This window comes from Sturnira hondurensis, unplaced genomic scaffold, assembly GCF_014824575.4.
Source record: "Sturnira hondurensis isolate 20B ecotype Veracruz unplaced genomic scaffold, ASM1482457v3 Scaffold0022908, whole genome shotgun sequence".
Taxonomy (NCBI): Eukaryota; Metazoa; Chordata; class Mammalia; order Chiroptera; family Phyllostomidae; genus Sturnira; species Sturnira hondurensis.
The window spans coordinates 9,260,650-9,279,999 of record NW_028095539.1 but is presented as its reverse complement, the minus strand read 5'-3'; the positions used below and the strand labels follow the sequence as shown (position 1 = coordinate 9,279,999).

Sequence of the window (19,350 nt, the reverse complement as noted above, 5' to 3'; positions counted from 1 at the left end):
TCCACCCACCTGCTCTCCCCTGCAGAATGTGACACGCAGCTCTTTGGACCCTGGGGTGAAATTGTGAGCCCATCGATGAGTCCAGATGGCAGGCCTGTGGGGGGCTGCCGCATCTTCATTGACGTGGCTCCATGGGCCCGAATCGCCATCCACGCCCCGGCCACTGACGTGGGCGCTGGGACTGCAGGGTCCGGTGCCAGCTACATCTTGGTGAGGCTACCATGTGGTGGCAGGAATGGGTTGACTGTTGCTGATTCTGGAGGGCTGTCCCTGGGGACAGGGGCTGGGGGCACTGGGCTAGAGAAACCTCTGACTTTACCTGAGACCAAAAACCTCAAAATCAGGGAAGGAATGGAAGAAAAGACCCCACCACTCACTTCCTCCACTTTACTCGCCAATACATGTTTACTAACTCCCCAAAAAGGGAAACAGGAAAGGTCTTCCCCGGTGCAGACAGCCCTGATGTAGCCCAGGACCCAAGCGTGACTTTAGAGCCTGGTATAACTTTGCCAGGAGAGGGGGCCACCCCCTCCCCGCTGAGGTTTCTGTGTTCTGGGGGAATCGTCCTCAGCAAAGTATCAGCCCCTCTGGAAGAGGCAGCCTGGCTTCTGGAATCAGACCTGGGCTCAGCTCTGGCGCCCCAGCTGTGTGTCCTTGGGGGAGTGGTGTGAGCTCTCTGAGCCTCAGTTTCCTGGGGAGGATAATAGAGTCTTCCTGATAGGGCTGGTGCATGGGATTAAAAGGGACCCGGAGTGGGCGATGCCTTGCCCATCGAGGGCTTCACGAATGCTAGCTAACTCTCATTGGTGGCCGGCCCTTCGGGGCTGCCCCTTTCCTCCCAGATCCGAGACATCCACAGTCTGAAAACGACGACATTCGGCGGGCAGCAAGCACTCTACTGGGAGTCAGAGGGCAGCCAGGCTGAGATGGAGTTTAGCCAGGGCTTCCTGGAAACACATGCCCGCCTGCGGGGCCAGTACTGGACACTCGGGTCTACAGCTCAGGAGCCCCACGGCGCCCCGCCCTAGCTTCCTCTCCGGGCACATCCCTCAGTTGGCCGTGGGGTGCTCCTTCTCGTTCCGGAAGGGAAAGGAGGGAGCCAGGCATTTCTGAGCACCTGTTAGGTGCCTGGCCAGCTCCGGAGTGCTTTCTCCATTTGAATTCCATCCAAGCCCATCGTCTTTACCGCCTCCTCCGACACGCAAAACGTTAGTGGGCGGGAGGGGGGACTATCGGGAAAGCCCTTTGGGTATCAATAAACGGAACCTGTGGTCTGACTGGCGTTTTCCTCACGTAGCGTGTCCAAAACGGCCTTGAAGACCCACGGCTCAGCACCTCTGGTCAATGGAGTGTGGAGTCACGATTTCGCGCCGCGGCGGCTGGTGTTCGGGTGAATTCCCTGCGAAGTCCCGCCCCTATGCTAATCCCATTGGGTGGATTTGTCCACCTGGGAGTACCGCGCCGCCAAAACCAGCCCTCTATGCTAATAAGGAGGAGCCCTCCCGGAGCAAATCGTTGCCTTTGTAAGCCCCGCCCTCCGCGCTAATAAGCAAGGGCCCCGCCTCTTATGCTAATGACAGGAGAGCCTCGCCGGGCCCCGCCCCTACGCTAGAGAGAGGCCGCCTCTCCCACAAGGCTGCGCGCCGCCGGACGCGGCGGCTCCGGAATCCTTTGTGAGGGCGGTGGGCTGCGCGGGTCGGCGGCGCCATGAGCGGCTCGGGCGGGGCGGCCTCGTCCTCCGTCAGCTCCGCGCCGCCCGCGGAGGAGGAGGGCATGACGTGGTGGTACCGCTGGCTGTGTCGTCTGTCGGGGGTGCTGGGGGCCGTGTGTGAGTACCGGGCCCGGGCGCGGGGCGGCCCGGCAGCCCCCTGCGCACGCGCGCCCCCGCGGAGAGGGCCCGTGGGCTGGGGTCTGTGGGTCCCGCGCGCGCCGCCGCGGCGGTTGCTATGGTTACCGCCCCGCGGCCGAGGCTCCCGGATGTCCGGGCTGGGCTGGCAGCTCTGCGGACGTTCCAGGAGGGAACCTGAGCTCCCGCGGGGAGTGCTGGGCTCGGCGGGGTCCGGCACTGCCCCTCCGCGCCTCCCCGAGCCTGGGGCAGGCAGCGCGGCCTCGGCTCCACGGCTGTCCGAGGTCGGCGGAGGCCGCTCGCGAGGCCGGGCCCTGCCTGGCTCGGAGGCAGCCCCACCGGTTGACTTGGCGTGGCTGAGGCTGCAGCCGCCGTCACCCCTGTTTGTACCTGGGGCGGGCGTCTCCTGAGGGCCAGGTGCTGCGAGGCGACAGGTGGCTCCCAAGCCCGGCCCCCGCGCTGAGCCGAGGGAGGCGGCGGTGCGTGCCCTCTGCCGTGCACTCTACCTTGGCCACGTCCCACCTCCGCTCCTTCCCCGAGCCCTGCCCCGGGTCTCGGGGAAGTCGGCGGCCGTTTTAGCCCAAGCCGCACAGGGGAGGTACCTAGGGAGGCATCCCACTACAGAAGTAAAGATCCCGTGGCAGGTCTTCCCACGCAAGCAAGTCTGAATGATCTGCTGCCCTAGGCGCTGTCAACGGTGGGAGTGGCCGAGGGCGCCGCGGGGGCCTTGGAAAGGGCACTTGCAGGAAGCCCGCAGGGCCCGAGCAGAGCCTGCCAGGCCCAGAGGGCTGCGCCCTGGCGGCAGGGCTCCCGATTCAGGGTCCCCCTCCCAGATGGGTGGAAGGAGGAAGCTGAGGAGCGTCAGGCTGGGGCCGAGCTGACCTTCGCAGGAGGCGGCGGTGGTACAGGCCCTCCCCCAAACCCCGGGAGGCCCCCAGTCCCTGCACTGCTCTTGAGCACGGTTTTGACTTTGTGGAGAAGACTGGGGGCTTGAGGGCAGGCCACAACAGGACCTTCTCAGATTTGATTGGCTGTTTCCCTGGCGGGTCAGACTGGGGGCAGAGGGTGGGAGAGGCAGTGACAGCGTCCCTGTGAGAGGAGGGGACCTTCGTCCTTGCTGGGCTGGAGGCCTGCATCCTGCCCACCCCCAGCTAACCCAGGCATCCCATCCACTCCTGTGCTTCTCAAAGGGGGCCCTGGGCCACCCCGGGAGCTCAAGGTGTTGGGCTGACAGTGGAACAGCAGGTCTGAGCTGGGGGGCCACTTACTCATGAGTGGTTTTCAGTAGACACGCAGTTGCCCGTGTGTTTTGCACCCGCGGAACCAACCAGCCACAGTCTGGAGGCGGTGTCTTCCATCCAAGGCTGGGAGTCTGTGGGTGCGAAGGGCCGACTGCACCATTGTGTTGTTGGTCAGGGGCTTGGGGTCTGCGGAGTCTTGTGTTCTGGGGGCCTGGAGCCAGCCCCACAGAGGGATGACTGGAAAGTTTGGGGGGGGATCGGAAGACTGCATGGGGGTCAGCTGGTCTGACCCCCGTGTTGTTCAGGGGTCAGCTGCAGTCTGCTACGGAGCAGAGTGCAAAGCAGACCAGGGTTTCGGGGAGGTGCTTACTGGGGGTCCTGACCGTCCTTGGGAGGGAAGGGCTGCACGGGGCACCTCCCTCACTCTGTAAGGGTGTTGCCCACTCTGAGGGGACTTGCTCCAGCCCTTGAGTGTTGGGCTGGGCTGAAACCTGGTCCTCCCCAGGTTTGGCCATTGAGAGAACAGTGGGGTGGGGTTGGCGCTGGCTGCTGTCAAGTGCGCTGGGCCCATAAGACAGGGTGGTCTTGTGGGCATCAGCGTCCGTAGCCCTGGGCTCCTGGCCACCCGAATGTGTGTGAGAGGGGCCCAGGACCAGCGCCACCTTGTTGGCAGGTGGGAGGTGCACCATCATGCTGGGGCGTCTTGGGGACACACGGGTAATCCTGTCGCGGCAGGGCTCCCTTCGCCCGGTTCCTCACCCGCCCTCGGCTATGTGCATTGGGTTACATAGGAAAGCAGGATCCCAGGCCATGCAGGGTTCAGGTGCCCAGGAGCCCTGCAAGTTTCATGACCTGGCGGCCGAGGGCTGCCTCCCAGGCTGGCCCCCAGCGCTCTCAGTGAGGCTGGGCTGCAGGCTGTGGGTACTCGAGGGAGGTGGGTGGGGCAGACCCTGCCCCTCCTGTGCAGCTGGGAGGGGTGACCAAAGCCCCACATTTGGGACCTCAGAGAAGCCACTCTCAGGGCAGAAGGGGGTGCACCCCTCCCAATGCAACCCCCAGGTGTCTCAGGGCTGGGCGGGGCCTGTGCGTGGGAGAGAAACAGGCCTGAGAGGGGAGGGAGCCTCCTGGCTGAGGCTGCTGTGTGGTCAGAGCCAGGACCGTGACCCAGGTCTGCTGGTCCTGACCTCTGCTCTGAGAGAGGCAGCCCTCGTCCTGACCCAAACCCCGTCTCCTGGGTCAGAGGACTCCTTGTGTGGCCAGCCCTGGGACGGGGCCACCCGCCCTGGACAGGCTTTCTCTCCTACGTCGGAACCGCCTTGTGTGGTTGGTTTCAGTGGGGCTCAGTGGGCCCTGGAACGGGGAAGCTGACACCCCCACTGCCTCGCCAAGCTCCGAGCCGGCTATGCTCCGGCTGCGGGGCCGGGGTGAGCGGCCCCCTCTCTGAGTCTGTGACCTCGCCTGTGACACTGGCGGGTGTGCCAGCCCCACTTGTCTCTGATGGCAGAGAGGAGACGGCTGGGTGCTACGAGAAGAGCTGAGCGTGGGGTGTTGGGAGCCACTCCCTGGTGGCACAAGCTGCCTCCCCAGGTGGCCTGTCCAGCGGACTGGCCCTTCCTCTGTGCTGACTCCTGCCCGTGTCTCTTGTTTTCAAGCCTGCGCCATCTCCGGCCTCTTCAACTGTGTCACCATCCACCCTCTGAACATCGCAGCCGGCGTGTGGATGATGTGAGTAGGCTCGGGCCTGGCCTGCCCGGCGGGCTCCGGGGCAGGTGGCCTTCCAGACACCTTGCAGCTCTTCACCCCCTTCAGGGGTGGGGCTGTGTGAGCCTTCAACCTGTCTGCCGGCAGGCCAGCCTGCACCCACTTTCTGGTCCCTGCACCCTGGGCCCCAGCTGCCCCAGCTGCTGGGGGTGCTGGTGGCAACAGCAGCAGAGCCACCCCCCTCTCTTGCCCCGCAGCACCAACGCCTTTGTCCTGCTGCTCTGCGAGGCGCCCTTCTGCTGCTCGTTCGTCGAGTTCGCCAACACGGTGGCCGCCAAGGTGGACCGGCTGCGCTCCTGGCAGAAGGCAGTCTTCTACTGCGGGTGAGGGGCTTGGTAGAGGGTTCCCCGGCGCACCTTGGAGCGCTCTGGTAGTGGCTACAAGATAGGACCCGCAGCTCCGTTGCACACAGTTCAGATGGGAGCAGCACGGCTTCATGGCGTTGCGTGGGGTGTAGAGAACGGAGAGGCGCCTGGGTTCCGGTCCCTCAGCCCCACCACCCAGCAGGTCTGGTGCTTTCCTGCGTCCAGGGTCTGCGCAGCCTCCCAGAGCGTGGGCAGGGGGAGCAGGCTGCAAGGCAGAGCTTGGGCCTTGCCCGAGCTCCGCCCCTCTTGGCCTGAGTCCAGCAGTGCGGCACTTCCTGTCCGTGTCACCAGGTGCACTGGCCTCAGGGTGCGTTTGACGGGCAGGGGCATCTGGAGCGGCACCCGGTGCCCGGTGCCCAGGGGGCCTGGGTGGCTTCTGCAGGCAGCAGGAGCTGGAACGTTCTCCGACGTTGTCCGGCGTCTCTAGAGGCAGAGAGGAGGGTCTTGCTTTTCAGGCTCCTGCCCCTTCTGAGGCCCCACTGTCAGGGCGGAGCAGGGAGGTGGGCCTGTTCTGAGCCACAAACCTGCTGTGCATCCACGTGTCCCTTGCTCTGGCCTTTGTGGTTTAGTGTGTTTTTTAAAGGCCAGCAGTCCTGTGTGCTCATTAAAAACAATGCGGAAAGCCTGGCTGGGTTGCTCAGTGGGTTGGAGCGTCGTCCTGTGTACCGGGAGGTTGTGGGTTCGACCACTGGGCGGGCGCGTGTGGGAGGCACCCACCCAGTGTTTCTGCTTCTCCCTCTCTTTGCCTAAAACCAGTAAAAATGTGTCCTCAGCCCTTTAACATATTCTCAAACCGTTGTTAAAGAAGAAAACAGGAAAAAATAATACTGATTTAGACACTAGAAACCCTCGCCTGTTCAGCGTCCCCGTGTCTTTTCACTGTGTCTGCAGGAGTCCACTCAGCCTGCTGCTTACTCGGCTCAGCCATCACGAGCAGATGTAGACCCCACTTTACTCCCCCCCAGGACCCCGTAGAAACCCTTCAGTACAACCACAACCACTTCATAGGGTCGCTGCCAGTGGGGCACACTCTCCCGAATCTGGGCTGCAGTCCCTGCCGAAGCCCCGCCTCCTGCTGACTTCCCAGGGTGGCGCCCGGTGCGCACACTGGTTCCAGGCTGCCCCATTCAGACTCCAGGTGGCCGCCCCCTTGATTTGCAAAGAGGAGGTTGCCTGGCCACTCCCTGCCCACCCCACCAGCGCCCCACACTGTCAGCGGTTCGTCCCCTCTCTGAGAGGCGAAACGCCGACCGACCCGGGCTTTCATTGGTTGTGCTTTCTGTCCTGACAACGGTCTGGGCTTTTGTCGCCTACAGGCATCTTCCCGTCTCGCCTGGCCCCGTGTCTCGGTGTGAGCAGCTTCTCGGCCTCTGCTGGACACGCTGTGGGTCTTTCTCTGGCCTGTTGTGGCCTCTGGTTTTGCCCGGACAGGTTTCCCCTGTGGCCCTTTCCCTACGCGGTGTCTATGGTCCTCTCACCACGCAGGCGTCTGGAGCCGTGGTTGGCCCTTGAAGAGCACGGGGTTCAGGGTGCCGACCCCCAAGGTCAAAGCCCAGGTTAGCTTTGACTCCCTAAATCGGACTGCTGGCAGCGGGCTGTTGGCCGGAAGGAAGCCTTGTTGATAACAAACTGTCGATTAGGGTGCATTTTGTGTGTTATTGGCAGTACATACCGTATTCGAACTGAAAGAAAGCTAAAGAAACATTAAAATTGTGTTTATTGAAAAAAATCCACGTGTGTGGACATGTGCCGTTCAGACCCGTGTTGTTCGAGGTCACGGGTTCAGCCAGATTGGAGATCCAGTGGGATTTGGTTGGTCAGGTCCCACTCCCCCCGCTCCCACCCCCTGCCCCAGCCACAGTCTGAGGTCTTATCTCCCCTCTCCAGGGCTGGGGGGGGGGTGTGGGCGGGTCCTGGGAAGCCTCCTCCAGGAAGTGGAGGAGGGATGGGGTGCTGGTCCTCCAGTCCCCGAATGTGTTCTGGTGGTTTCCTGGTTTGGTTCAAGTCAGGTGCTGACACTGGAAATCCCGGGACCGAGGGTCAGCCAAGAACACTGGCGCCCAAGTGGTCACGGGCCACCAGGTGGCGCCACGTCACAATGGTGGCCTGCCCAGGACAGCCACTTAGCTGCTCTGGCCATGACCCTTGCAGGCCTTTGCCCCGCCCAGTCCCGGAGCCCCTGCGGGCTGACCCCAGCCGCCCAGGGCAGAGCCTGGGCCTCAGAAGCACAGTGACTCCCCGCTGCCACAGCTGCTGAGGGTCCCCTGGCCTGCCTGCTCGTGACAGGGGCTGAGTGCCTCGTGCTGTCCCACCTTGTGGGACACAAACCCATGGAAGCTCTCGGGCTTCTCCCCAGAAAGTGCACCGAGTTTGGCAGCCAAGTTCATGGGTGTCAGGAGGACTCAGAAAACCGGGCCGTGACTGCCCCAGCTGATTCTCGGGCTCCTTCCTGAACCTGGCCATCTGGGAAGGGGGCCTGGAGTGGGATGGTGTGCCCCCTGACCTTTGCTTCTCCCCCAGGATGGCCGTCGTCCCCATAATCATCAGCCTGACCCTGACCACGCTGCTGGGCAACGCCATCGCCTTCGCCACCGGAGTGCTGTACGGGCTCTCTGCCCTGGGCAAAAAGTGCGTCCGCCTGTCCTGGGCCCCAGCCCTCGGGGGGGTCTGTCCTCCCGCCTCCCGAGCCCCCCAGTGAGGCAGGTCTGAGAGGGGCCCCTGGGGTCCGGTTGTGGAAACCGAGGCACAGCGGTCGTCCACGGTCAGCCAGCCTCCCGAGGGTGTGCAGCTCTAGGGAGTGACAGCCGGGGGACCCGCAGGCCTCGGCTGGCTCAGCCTGGGGCCTGGGTGGCAGACATGGCCTGGGAGTGCCCCCACCCCTGCCCAGTGCCCCCGCCCAAGCCGTGGTCAGCTGCTGCCCTGCCTCGCAGAGCCCGGCCCCCACAGCCCATGGTGACACCCACGCGCTTTCTCCCCAGGGGGGACGCCATCTCCTACGCCCGGATCCAGCAGCAGAAGCAGCAGGCGGATGAGGAGAAGCTGGCGGAGACCCTGGAGGGGGAGCTGTGACAGGGCTGTGGGTCCGCCCCAGGCTCCGTGTGAGCGAGCTTGGGGCTGGGCCTGCAGCAGGACCGAGGGCAGCCTGGAAGAGGAGCTTTCGCCACCAGCTTCCCTGCCTGCCCCCAGTCTGGACTCCTCCTACCTGCCCCTCTCCCTGGACCGGCGTCTCTAGGCCCCCAGCTGGTGCAGAGGTGCCGGGGCGAGGGCTCTGAGAGCCTTGGCCAGCAGCCAGGAGATGGGCAGCACCAGCCGCAGTGACCTGGGGCGCAGGCCTTGAGGCGGAGCGCAGCCTTCACCTCCTGGCCCTGGCAGCCTAGCGTGGCTGGGGACAGGCCTTGGGTGGGCCTCCAGACTTCCCCAGTGGGCAGGGTCCTGGGGCCCTGCCGAAAGTCTGGGAGGAGCCTCCCTGGTGAATCGGGTCCTCAGCCAGAGTGTGCCTCCTCTAGGCTGAGCCACCTGGGCCCTCCTCTGTTGCCGGGGCCCAGCAGTGCCCTGAGGGCCCCTCAGCACGCTGTGCTCTGGGAGCCCCCAGCCTCCCCACGAGGCTCTTGTGTCCCCTGGAACTGCAGCCTCAGCAGCAGCAGGAGCCCTGGGCTGGGGCGTCCTTGGCCATTTCAGAACACCGCTAGCCCCCCACCCCATGTTCCGGTGCTAAGGCAGTACCCCGGACCTGCTGGGAGCAGGGGACCTGATGCAGTGTGGGTGTTCCTGCCGGCCCGCTAGGCCTTCAGAGACCTGGGCGGAGGCTGTCCACACTGCCTCAGGCGCCAGCCCGGTGGGGGTATGGCCTGGGGGCAGGGAGTGTGCGGAGCTGGTGTTGGGGCCGGGGGTGGCCTTCTTGGGACCTGTGCCTTCATCTCCCCCAGGCTCCTTCCACACCTGTCCTGCTCCTCCACCTCAGCCCACTGGCCACTCTGACTGCCTGGCTGGCCCTTGGCTGGTGGGTATGTCTGACAGAGCCTGGCTGAGGCCGGCAGCACCAGGCGGAAACGCGCCCAGCACCTGGTTCCTACTCCCCAGAGCTTGCAGGGCACTGTTGGGCCCGGTGGGGCTTCCCTGGCGCCTTCCAAGGGCGCCCCTGTGCACGGCTTCCCTGATGGGCCTTCAGTCCCTGCTGGAGGCTGCGGGCCTCCGGTGCTGTCCAGGGCATCAGTGGATCCCCTAGGGAGCTGCCCAGGCCGAGCCCAGGACCTGTGGTGTGGCCAGGGCAACAGGACACATGTCCTGGGGGGTCCTCTGGGGCTGGGTTTGAGGGTTGTGTGTGTGTGGTGTCTGTGTGTCCTCCTGTGTGTGCTGTGATGAGGACCCGTCTACCTCCCAGGGATGGGGCCTGCTGCCCTCTTGGCTTGCTCTTACCCAGGACACAGGCTCGCGGCCACCCCTGCTGGCCCTCCTGCCCCTACCCCAGGGGACTTGCTGACCAGTGTCCTTGCTGCAGGGGAAGGGCTGGATGTGCGTGACAGGCCACTCCTTGCCCCGTGAGGACATGGGGTGGGTGCCGAGCAGGTCACTCACCTGAGGTTCCCAGTCAGTCTGATGGGCCCCATCCTGCAGTGGGTGACCCTGTCTCAATGGCAGTCCTGCCTTGCAAGGAATACTGTCCTGGTAGCTGAGGGGACAGGGCCACCAGGGCAACTCCCTGGTCCCAGTCCTTGTTTGCTCTGTGTTTACCTTGACTCTTGAGCAATAAAGCCCCGTGACAGTCTGTATGTTCGCATGTGCTGTGTCTCCAGGGAGTGTGAGGGGCGCCCCACCCCACACTGCGGCTCTGCTGGCCCCAGGTCCCCCTGTGGGAGGAGCGGGGCTCTCCGGTAGCTCTTGTTGGCCCCACTGGGGACAGGTCGGGGCAGCAGGCCTGGCAGCCTCAGCTGGCAATGTGGCACTAGCCTGGCTAGAGGGGGCTCCCCTGCCAGAACTCAAATTTATTTTCATAAATAGGGCACATGGTTTGCAGGTGGGAGCACTCGGGAGCCTGTTCCCAGATGCCGGACTGGGGCAGGAGTGAGTGTCAGTCAGTCCTGCGCCCTGGCCCAGGGGTATCCGGCACGTTGCCCATGGCCTCTGGGAGTCCTTGGGGCAGACTTCTTTCTGCTTTCTCCCCGTTGCTCAGTGGGGGCTCAGGGGCCGGAGCAGGGTGACAGGATGCCATCTCTGTGGGAGCCCCTCTGCTTCCCCACCCCGCCTCTGTCCTCGTCACAACCCTGGTCACAGCCCTCTGGGCAGGGTGGCCAGCATGGCCTCGCAGGACAGGCCCAGAGCTCCCCTGCGGTGCGTGTTGCCACGTCTGTCCGAGGGGTCTTGGCCACCCACAGCGGGGCCCTCTGGGACAGTGCTGCTGGCTGTCCCGTGCCAGGGGGCTCGTGTCAGGGGTGGCGTCTGGCTGATGGCAGGTCGCTGCCGCCTCCTGGACTCTGGGTGCAGGTCAGTGGCCGACTCGGAGGCCTGGCCTAGCGCAGGAAGGACCTCCTCCCGCTGCGGAAGAAGGACTCAATCTGCTCCAGCGACCGGCCCCTGGTCTCGGGCACGCAGCAGCCGGTGAACACCAGGTTCACCAGGCAGATGGCGGCGAAGAAGTAGAAAGGCACCTGAAGGCCGAAGGCATTCTGGGGGCAGAGAAGAGGTGTGTGGTCACGGGACTGAGAGTCCTCCCACCCCCACAGGGGCTTTGGGGGCCCTGTTCGCAGTAGCCAGCCTTGGGGGCTCCCCTGCTCTCTCCTCTGCTCAGGGACCCAGGGCTCCCTGCTGCCTCCAGTAGGAGGTCAAGGGCTCAGTGGCTCTCAAGGCCCTGGGAGTCTGCACTCAGTCTTCCTCTGGAGGGAGCCCTGGGCTTTCCTCCCTGCCCAGTGCGCTGCACTCGGAGCCTGCCCTGGCTGGAGCCTCAGCTCAGGCAGCTCTGCACACCTCCCTGCCCATCTGTGCCCCTCTCTGGGGGCTATGCACACTCCCCTGCCCCAGCCCTCTGGCCCATTCTGGGGCCCCGTCTGGCCCTGGGCATGCACAGCCTTAGCCGACTGTCCGAGTCTCCTGCCTGCAAGCTGGGGCCTAGGGCTCAGATCCACTGGCTACTGGGCTTAGGGCCCAGAGGTGGGGTTCAGACAGGTAGGGGCTCTGCGGGTGGTGTGCAGGGCACCCCGTGTAGACTGAGACCCAACCTGCCCATCCAGATGGGAGGCCCAACTGCCCCGAGGGTGGCTGTGCCAGTGGGCGTGGCTTCCCAGCCTGGGAGGTCAGCTGACTTCTCAGAACAGTGCCCCCGCCCCATGGTCACTGTCACCAGGGAGCCTGAGCGGCCTCAGAGGACAGGAGAAAGAAGCCCACCCAGCACAGCTCCTGGCAGTGGCCGGAGCAGCCCAGGCCTCAGCACTCACCACCACCAGCAGGAAGGACTTGGTGAGGGCAAAGGCGGTGAGCCAGCTGACCAGCACGCAGAGCCCTGAGGCGGCGCCACGGGCCCGCAGCGGCAGGATCTCTGACATGAGCAGCCAGGTGATGGGCCCCCAGCCCATGGCGTAGCCTGTACAGGGCGGGGCGGGGTGAGAGAGCCCTCCCCAGCTGCCCCCGACCGCCCAGGGTGGCAGGGCCCACCCGTGCCACAGTCATGCCCTCCACATCTCGCCCACCCAGCAGCCCGCCCGCCCTGTGGTGCCCTCGGCTCCATACCCATGATGAAGAGCATGGTGGCCAGCAGGGGCACCAGGGTGAGGGACCCGGCGGGCGTGGCCAGGGGCTGCTCTGTGTCCCCCAGGGATGCGTTCTCGAGGCCCACGGTGATGTTCGGGGTCCGAGACTTGGGGCCCAAGTCTACATACAGCCCCAGTGTCAGGTTAGCAGCGAACATGACGGAGGCTGTGGACAGACGGGTGGCCCTCGGGGTTCAGGACCCTGTGAGCCAGCTTCTCCTCTAAGCCTTTCCCTGCCCTGTACCCCGTGTGGCCCGGCTCTTGCCCAGGTGGCCTCGGGCCACCTGCACAGGGCGCAGGCTCCCACTGCCACTGCATCCCCCGCCCCCCCAGGGCACATCAGTATCGCTCCCTTCCAGGAACCTCGGGACACCTTCCCGGGGTGTGCCGCCTGCCGGGCCTGTGCTGGGTGCTGGGGGGCAGGTCTGACGGGCACCCCAGAGCCCCCAGCCACATGGCACTCGCCTCGAGGAGGCAGCGGCGGTGGCGGCAGAACCCACCTGAGACGAAGAGCAGGGCCTTGCGGCCAGCCAGGTCCATACTGAGGGCCGCGACGAGCACTGACAAGAGCCTCACAGCCCCTACGATGGCCGCGTCCTCCTCGGGGGGCTGCAGGGAGGGAGCCCTGGGGCTGAGGGACTCTGGCCTGCCGCTCCCGTCCCTCCTCCCCCACCCCAAAGGTGCTCAGGGTGCTCAGGCCTGGGTCACGGCCACAGCCTCTCGGAGCTACTGAGCCCCTTCTGAGCACAGGCACTTTCCCTGGTCCCCTGCCCCAGCCTACAGGGGCCCGGCACCTAGGCCTGATGGCATTGGTGGGACAGCTGTCACTAGTCCCCAGATCTCATCTCCCTCTGAGCCCCCGCACGTGTTATCTCCACTCTGCAGGGAAGGAAGCTGAGGTCTGGGGAAAGCAGCTGCGCTCAGCGAGAGGCGGGGCTCTGAACCGGGGTCGGTGTCCCCTGGGGCCTGCGTGTGCTCCCACTGGTTTTCGCTGTGACCCTGTGCACTTGACTGTGAAACACACGCTCTATTGCAAACGGGGCTCTGAGAACAGGCTCCTGACCCAGACACAGCCACGAGCCTCTGGCTGTCCCCACCCGGGCCCTCACCAGCAGCACCGCGGTGCTGTTAAAGATGGGCTGCAGGTAGACCAGCACCGGTGTGATGCCCGTCAGCTGCTGCAGGAAGCGCATGAGCACGGCGATGGCGATGGGCCGGTACACGTGGGGTTCCCGGGCCTCGGCCCACGACATGCGGCTGCTCTGGAAACACAAGGCCACCACTGACGGGGCTGCCCCCCCCACCGCAGGTCCCACCCTGCCCCGCACTGCACGGAGTTGGGTGAAGCTCCCCTCCTCCTTCTCCAGGAAACAGCCCAGGCCAGGGGATGGGCCGGGGGCCCCTCCTGGACGGCCTGCTCCTGCCTGGGTCAGTGATGGGCCAAGGCAGGCTGCTGCTTGCCAGAGCTCTGGGTCGGGCCGTGACATCTGGAGGTGGCAGCACGGGCATCCCAGTTTCCCAGGAAAAGCAAGCAAGGCCACAGCCACAGCCAGCTGGGGGCGCCAAAGGCAGCAATGGGGGCAGGCTGGGCACTCCCCCCGCACCCCCACCTGTCTCTGGACGTTGTCCCGGATCTGCTGGAACTCCTGGCGGATGTCGGCATCTGCCCCGCGCAGCCAGGCCAGCGCCTGCAGCGCCTCTGCGTCCCGGCCCCGGGAGAGCAGGAAGCGTGGCGAGTTGGGCATGAAGCTGAGCAGCAGGACCATGATGACCACCGGCCCCTCCCCGGCCACCGCCAGCCAGCGCCAAGGCAGCAGGAGGCCTGGGGGCGAGGGGGCGGAGGGGCTGAGGTCCAGGGCTTTCTGGACACAGAAACCCCTCCCACCGGGCCTCTGAGCGGCCACAGGAATTGCCTGGCCCCACACGGCCCACATCCCTGAAGGGGGCATCAAGGGCCACCGCAGGGTCATGGTGGGATAGCCTGACCACGCAAGACCCCAGGTTGCACCACCAAACCCGGCCCCACCTTCACCAGTTGCACTTGGACCCCTTTTCTGTGTGGGCCCCCCTCCCAAACTGGTGGAAGCACTCAGCTGTCAAAAGACAGTGCGAAGACCGTCAGCCTGGGCAGAGCCCTCACTGCCCGGGCAGGCGGGGGCCTTGTGACCGAGGGGGGCAGGAGGGCACCTGGGGGTGCACCACTGGTGGCACCCGGGGGTAGGTCTCTCGCTCCCAGCCAGGGCTTTTGCTGCTCACTCGTTCCTTCCCTTCCCACCAGGTGCACCCAGGCACCCTGCCTCCCGCAGCCCGCCCCCTGCTGGTCTTACCAAGGGCGTAGAGAGACAGTGAGCCGAACACCGCCATGAGCTGGGGCGTGGCCCCCAGAGCCCCACGCACGCCCGGGGGGGCTATCTCAGACACGTACACCTGCAAGACATGCCACGCCCACCCCGGCCTTTGGTGAGAATGCTGGGCTTGGCCAGGAGAGCGGCAGCGGCCCCCAGTGGGCCTTGAGAAGAGGAAAGTGGGGGTTTCTGGTGGGTTTCTTGTCCTGATCATGACTCACTCCATGACCTCCCCTGGGCCTCAGTTTCCCTAACGGTCAAGTGGGCAGTGTGAGGCTGGGAACTGGGAAGCATACAGGCACCCAGCTCCTGGTCTCTGCTCCTCCCCGGCGGTCCCCGCCCAGCCCCTCCCTCGGGGTACGCGGAGCCTGGAGGCCAGGGCCGAGGCACCAGGGAGGCGGCAGGGCAGGGACTTCCCTTCCTCCCTGTTGCTCAATGTGGAATTTCTCCAATTGAGCAATGAGTGACTGTCAGAAAATGGGGTAGGAAGTTGGAGAGTCCGGAGTGGGCGAGGCTGGGGCGTGGGGGCAGATGTCCCCAAAATTAGCTTCCCCAGTAGGGCTGAACAGAGGTTCTTCAGCAAGCGCATCCCCGCCGACCAGTGGACAGGGGCTGGGAGGCTGGGAGCCCGGGAGCCTGTATCTGGTGGCGCTCAGCACGCCCCTGAGGCTGCGAGGGGCCCTGGGGTGGACCGTCCTGGCCTTACCGGGATGCAGGCCGCCGTGAGCCCCCCGGCGAAGCCCGTCAGCGTCCTGCCCAGCAGCAGCATCCAGAGACCGCGGGTGCCCGCCATGAGAGCGTAGCCAGCCACGGAGGGCACCGCTGAGAACATGATGCTCAGCTTACGGCCCAGCAGGTCGTTGAGCAGCATGGCGCCGAGGCCGCCCGCCGCGGCGCCCAGCGTGAACACAGACTGCAGAGAAGGGGCAGGCCGGGCATGTCAGGCTGCGCAGCACTCACTGCCCCACAGAGCCTGGAGACAGCTGCTTCCAGGGTGGCTCTGGGGGCCAGGGCTGCAGACAGACCTCGGGCCCTGCGTGGTAGTGAGCCTCCCGTCTCCAGAGGTGTACAAGTAGCACCTGGACAGCCGTTCGTTAGGGATGCCACAAAAGGGAGTCCTGCTCTGGGGAGGCAGTGGGGCTACGAGTCACAGCAGCCTTGTCCTGCCTGGCATTTGTGTGTCTGGTGGCAAGGCAGCAGATGGGAAGATTCTACCACTTGACACCCCTGGGGTTTGAATGCTGGGGGGGGGTCTCAAGTTCCCTATCCAGCACAGTGAGCAGGACCCCGTCAGGGAACTGGGCACCGGGCTCAGTCTGTCTGAGCCTCAGCCCCGTCCACTGTTTTGTGGGGAGAGTACAGGTGCCACCTCGGAGGGTGGGGCCCGGGGTCAACCAGCTCTCCCATCAAGTGCCCAGCGCCACGCCGGGCACACGGTGAGTGCTCAGTGCCTGGCGGGCATTATTATTATCGCAGCTTCTGTGTTGTAACTGCAGACCCGAGGCCCCGAGATTGTGGGTGCAGTCTCTTCAGGCCTGCTCTCTTCGTTTCCACGAGCCCCAGTCTGTCCTGGGCCCCCTCGCTCCAGCCAGGGCTCCTTCCTCGGCCGCTGAGGTCCCAGACCCCTATCGTCCAGGGAGGCGTCTGCTCTGTTTCCACAGCCCAGCTCCAGGCGGGGTGCCTGTGGAACCCTCCACCCCACGGGGCAGAGACCTTCTCCATCAGCCTCACTTCCTCCTTTCGCTTCAGAGCCTTCATTGGGCCTCACTCCCCACCCTGCCCCGCCCCTCCCGGAGCACAAGGGGAAGGGCAGAACCCCATGGCTGAGATTTACGGGGGTCCCTATCTGGGGACAGAGCTTGGCGGGTCCCTGCACCCCCACCCTGCCCCTCCCTACTCAGAGCATGGCCCTCACCCCGAACCAGGATGCCTGGACCTTGGTCAGACTCAGGTTTGGATCTGGGGAGCGCTCCAGGGCTGGGATGACCGGGGATGTGTAGACCAGGGCGTAGCCGAAGCTGAAGTTGCCCAGCACAGCAGCGAAGGTAGCCAGGAACACCCTCTTGTTCTGGGGGGCCCTGTGGGAGTGGGGTGGGGGCAGAGAGATTGGGGGTCTTTGAGTCCCTCCTCACCAGTCTACTGCCTGTGCTGAGCAGCAGACTCAGGGGACAGTGCTGGAGAGGGCTGGGTCCAGGGCCATCAGGGTGGCACCACCCCAGGGCTGAGGGCCGGCTCCCTTGGGGAACCCCCAGGACCGGCGTAGAGCCCTCATGACGAGGGATGGCCTTGGCTGAGACACGGAGGCAAGGTGGGGGGCTTGTCTCCAAAGAGGCCGCGAGGTCTCTGCTCTCGGCATCGCTCCGCCCACCCGGGCTTGCTGTGTGACCTCAGGCTGGCCCTTTGCGCTCTCAGCTCCAGTGTCCCTGTCTGTGCTGGCTGCCGGCTGGGCCCGGTACTGGAAGACGTGGTGGTGGTGGTGGGGCGGGGCGGGGAGGGGGGGGGCGACACACACCCAGCTCTTTAAATAGGACTAGCGTCTCCGGGGCAGGGAAGAACCAGATGGCCCCTTGGTGGCCACTCCCGGATGGTCAGTGGAGGCCCAAGGCGGAAAGCAGCCCCCACCCGCAGCCCACAAGTCTACCAACTCTCACCTGACTCGCGTCCTGTCCCCCAGCGACGGGGGCGGGTTCTCGGGAAATGTGTCATAGTCCTGGCCCTCGGCTCCCAGCAGGGGCTCCTGCATGGCCGCCTCCTCTGTCACTAGCGCGCTGCCACCGAGGGGCCGGGGTAGGGTCTGGCTGCAGCGGCTCGGAGCATCCGGCCCAGCCCGAAGCTCCGCCCCCGCTGCTGCGATTGGCTGCGGGGCGGCCCTGCAGAGTGGGCGCTGGCCAATGGGCGTCCGCGAGCGGTGCGGATGCTCGGAGGTAGAGCGCCGCCGGGCTTTCCCGGGCGCGGGCTAGGTTACGGGGCGCCGGGCAGCCGGGCTTTCCCGGGGCGTAGACTAGGGTGCAGGGTACGGAGCGCAGGCGTGGCACTGGGGCGGGTCGGCCTGGCTTTTCTCCCCTTGTGTGACTCTGGAGGCCCCGGGGTCAGCCCTGAGAACGGGAACCCGCACCCGAGGGAAGCGGCAGATACTCGTGCGGGGCCTGGAGGCAGAGGCCCTCCCGAATCCTCCGAGGCCATTTCGGGTCCGTGTCCGGGTTCGAGCCGGACCAGCTTGGGCCACACACTGCGTCACGTACTGGAGTTCAGCTCCTCCCGGCCACGGGGAACTGGAGCCCAGAGGGGAGGAGCAGCTCTCCAAGGTCACACAGCGAACTCACGTCTCCCTGCGAAGGAAGGGCGTGAGCTGCACCTCGCACTGGACTCCCTCCCTGCCCCACCGCCGGGCGGCTCCCTCCCCTCCAGTGACTCGGGGAAACCAGGCCGGTGGCACCCAGGACAGCGAGGGTCTATGGGTGAGGGCAGACCGAGGAGGGGTGGCGACCTCAGTGGGCCAGATTTGTAGTCTCCCCGTTTCTGGTCTTTTCTGGCTTCCGACTGAACTTGGGCTTGTGAAGCGTCCAGGTAATCACACAAGATTTGAACTTAAGCAGAAATGGTAAAACCCCTGTAAAACTGTCCTCAAAAACCACCACAATTACAAGTTTCAGCTCTTTCTTCGGACTTTGCAGAGAGGACTGGCTCCCACCCTGTCCTGCGCACGGATGGGACACGACACACACACCCAGAGGTGGATCCTGGGCATCCCAGGCCGGCGTGGCTCAGTCGGGTAGAGCATCCTCACCCTGGGGAAAGGCTCCCGGTGCCACTCCAAGTCCCTGCTGCACCCACCGACCCTGGTCTGGGGGTGTCCCGGAGACAGCCCACGACGCACGCTTCTCTCTCACAGCGTCGTGGCCCTCCGTCTCTCTAAAAGCAATGAAACAATGTCCTTGGGTGACGATTTAGAAAAATTAACCATTTGGGTTATTTCCGAGTTTTCACTGTTAAAATAGTGAAGTGTTTCTTGAAAGGTGTTGTAAGTCCCTCTTTTATCGTCATCAAAGCCCCCGCCCTACCCCCGGGGTCTGCTTTGCAGGTGTGGGCACACGTTGGGATGACAGAGGCTTTGGGTCCAGGCATGCCCAATCGACAGACACTCACTGCTAAGGTCGCACAGCCCTCGGAGCCACGGTTTGAACTCAGGACGTTACACATCCCACCCGTGCAGCGCGGCAGGCGCACCTGTGTGTGCACCCCCGGGGCCGACGCCCAGGTCCAGGCCCAGAGGCTGCAATCGCCCCAGAGTCCAAGTATCCCTCCCAGCGACCCCACCCTCCTGCATCTCACCGCCCTGAGGTCTGTCTTTTGGATTAGATTCCCCTGCTCTGGCCCCTTGCACCAATGAAATCATACTTGTGTTTCTGGCTTGTTCTTCTCAATTCCTTTGTCTTCTTTTTAAATCAAGTTATGGCCCTGGCTGGTGTGGCTCAGTGGATTGGGCAGGGGGCCTGTGGACCAAAGGGTTGCTGGTTCAATTCCCGGTCAAGGCACGTGCCTGGGTTGTGGGACGGGTCCCCAGTGGGGGAAGCGCGAGAGTCAACCTCGCATTGATGTTTCTCTCCCTCTCTCTCTCTCCTTCCTTCCCTCCCCTTCTCTCTCAAATAAATAAACAAATCAACTCTGTGTGCCATGCACACACGGCACCATGAGTGTGTGGTGAGTGTATGTAGTGGATGGGCGTGGGTGGCCGTGCACCCAGACCCCTGCCCTGCACCAAGCCACAGAAGATCCCAGCTGCCTGGCAGGTTCCTTTGTGTCCTCTTCCGGCCGACCCACCTGCCCCCACGCCTGGGAGACGCCTGGGAGACTGCTGCTCACCTTGCTGACTGCACACTGGGTGCATCCTCCCCAGAATTCCAGGGACGGGGACTGCGACGCGAGCGCCCTGCTGCCCGGCTTCTCTCGCTCCGTGGGGCCGCGCGGCCTCTGTGAGCTTCTCCGGCGCCTGCTCTCTCAGCCCCTTGCTGTGCAGGGCCGCACCGCAGTGTCCACCGCCCTCGGACGGGC

At 64.9% G+C, this 19,350-nt stretch overlaps 3 protein-coding genes and 1 long non-coding RNA gene across 8 annotated transcripts in view; 2 read left to right on the top strand and 2 right to left on the bottom strand.

Moving 5' to 3' along the window:
* ADAMTS13 (ADAM metallopeptidase with thrombospondin type 1 motif 13) overlaps positions 1–1,292 on the top strand; it is a 28,622-nt gene extending 27,330 nt beyond the window's left edge. For both annotated transcript variants that reach the window (XM_037036833.1, XM_037036834.1), the window contains exons 27-28: positions 26–210; positions 843–1,292. In XM_037036833.1, coding sequence (XP_036892728.1) covers positions 26–210; positions 843–1,028 — 371 coding nt within the window. In that variant the 3' untranslated portion in view covers positions 1,029–1,292. The remainder of the gene's footprint in view (positions 1–25; positions 211–842) is intronic.
* Positions 1,293–1,611: 319 nt separating this feature from the next.
* CACFD1 (calcium channel flower domain containing 1) lies at positions 1,612–8,376 on the top strand. 4 transcript variants are annotated; one of them, XM_037036859.1, is made up of 5 exons: positions 1,617–1,828; positions 4,740–4,812; positions 5,046–5,171; positions 7,734–7,841; positions 8,192–8,376. In XM_037036859.1, the coding sequence occupies exons 1-5, from the start codon at positions 1,708–1,710 to the stop codon at positions 8,280–8,282; spliced, it is 519 nt and encodes a 172-aa protein (XP_036892754.1). In that variant the 5' UTR covers positions 1,617–1,707; the 3' UTR covers positions 8,283–8,376. The 4 variants fall into 4 exon arrangements, with proteins under 4 accessions (XP_036892755.1, XP_036892756.1, XP_036892757.1 ...); XM_037036860.1 differs by lacking the exons at positions 7,734–7,841; positions 8,192–8,376 and adding an exon at positions 6,530–7,047 and having other exon boundaries at positions 1,612–1,828; XM_037036861.1 differs by lacking the exons at positions 7,734–7,841; positions 8,192–8,376 and adding an exon at positions 5,505–6,038 and having other exon boundaries at positions 1,612–1,828.
* A 1,249-nt stretch (positions 8,377–9,625) lies between these two features.
* SLC2A6 (solute carrier family 2 member 6) lies at positions 9,626–17,502 on the bottom strand. The gene is made up of 10 exons (XM_037036841.1): positions 16,950–17,502; positions 16,214–16,376; positions 15,005–15,211; positions 14,281–14,380; positions 13,564–13,775; positions 13,063–13,215; positions 12,454–12,562; positions 11,934–12,119; positions 11,642–11,787; positions 9,626–10,876 (listed from the first exon to the last, which is right to left on the bottom strand). The coding sequence occupies exons 1-10, from the start codon at positions 17,039–17,041 to the stop codon at positions 10,721–10,723; spliced, it is 1,524 nt and encodes a 507-aa protein (XP_036892736.1). The 5' UTR covers positions 17,042–17,502; the 3' UTR covers positions 9,626–10,720.
* A 436-nt stretch (positions 17,503–17,938) lies between these two features.
* Positions 17,939–18,784, bottom strand: LOC118980298 (uncharacterized). Its single transcript, XR_005065078.1, has 2 exons — positions 18,697–18,784; positions 17,939–18,208 (listed from the first exon to the last, which is right to left on the bottom strand). It is a non-coding gene; the product is annotated as an uncharacterized LOC118980298 (long non-coding RNA).
* Between the last annotated feature and the right edge of the window lie 566 nt (positions 18,785–19,350).

Excerpts from the sequence above, each read along its gene's own strand:
- CACFD1 (XM_037036859.1), top strand. The coding sequence starts at position 1,708 with ATGAGCGGCTCGGGCGGGGCGGCCTCGTCCTCCGTCAGCTCCGCGCCG. Across the intron at positions 5,172-7,733 it reads AAGGCAGTCTTCTACTGCGG|GATGGCCGTCGTCCCCATAA; the intron begins GTGAGGGGCTTG and ends CTTCTCCCCCAG. Across the intron at positions 7,842-8,191 it reads CTCTCTGCCCTGGGCAAAAA|GGGGGACGCCATCTCCTACG; the intron begins GTGCGTCCGCCT and ends CTTTCTCCCCAG.
- SLC2A6 (XM_037036841.1), bottom strand. The coding sequence starts at position 17,041 with ATGCAGGAGCCCCTGCTGGGAGCCGAGGGCCAGGACTATGACACATTT. Across the intron at positions 14,381-15,004 it reads TCACGGCGGCCTGCATCCCG|GTGTACGTGTCTGAGATAGC; the intron begins GTAAGGCCAGGA and ends CATGTCTTGCAG. Across the intron at positions 12,120-12,453 it reads GGCCCTGCTCTTCGTCTCAG|CCTCCGTCATGTTCGCTGCT; the intron begins GTGGGTTCTGCC and ends GTCTGTCCACAG.